This window comes from Seriola lalandi, unplaced genomic scaffold, assembly GCF_002814215.2.
Source record: "Seriola lalandi dorsalis isolate HSWRI2012SDOR001 ecotype SW California unplaced genomic scaffold, Sedor1 jcf7180002050028, whole genome shotgun sequence".
NCBI classification, from domain to species: Eukaryota; Metazoa; Chordata; class Actinopteri; order Carangiformes; family Carangidae; genus Seriola; species Seriola lalandi.
In genome coordinates this window covers 3,788-4,284 of record NW_019520581.1, presented here as the reverse complement: position 1 = coordinate 4,284, position 497 = coordinate 3,788, and the positions used below count along the sequence as shown (strand labels likewise).

General features: G+C 38.6%; 1 protein-coding gene across 1 annotated transcript in view; it reads right to left on the bottom strand.

The window, feature by feature from the left end:
• Positions 1-449, bottom strand: part of LOC147819727 (uncharacterized) — a 4,646-nt gene extending 4,197 nt beyond the window's left edge. Inside the window, exon 1 of the mRNA XM_087171870.1 lies at positions 278-449. Within this exon, the coding sequence (XP_087027996.1) occupies positions 278-449 (172 nt within the window). The remainder of the gene's footprint in view (positions 1-277) is intronic.
• Positions 450-497: the final 48 nt, after the last annotated feature.

Genomic DNA, 497 nt, shown 5'->3' with positions numbered 1-497 from the left:
TTTGCTCTTTGTTTCACAATTCTTCTATAATCTTTAAGTTCAGTCAGTTTCCCCTGTGTCTTATACAACCTGTACGTTTGATGTTGAATGTTTATTCATTAAAAATAGAGACTCGGTCATGTTATTTCTTTATTTATAAAAAATCTGCCCCAAAGTTTTTCCTTCATGTGCAACAGTGAAAACTCAAACTAAATGTAAGAGTAGGGCTCTGATCAGGATCCAGTATGAGTCATGTTCCTGTGTTAGTTTTCATTCAGACCATTCTGGTTTCACAGACCTGTCCTGTGTAGTTTTATTTCGGGTTTCAAAACGATATCCAGCAGTCTGCGCTGACGATCGATCTCTTCCTCGTACTCGACGATAGTTTGTTCAAAGACTCCGAATATTTCTTCAGCAGCAGCAGTTAGTCGCTCGTTGACAAACTCTCTCAGATACTGAACTGAAGACATTGTTGCTTAGTTACCACTGAAATATTTACCTGCGATACGACTACACCG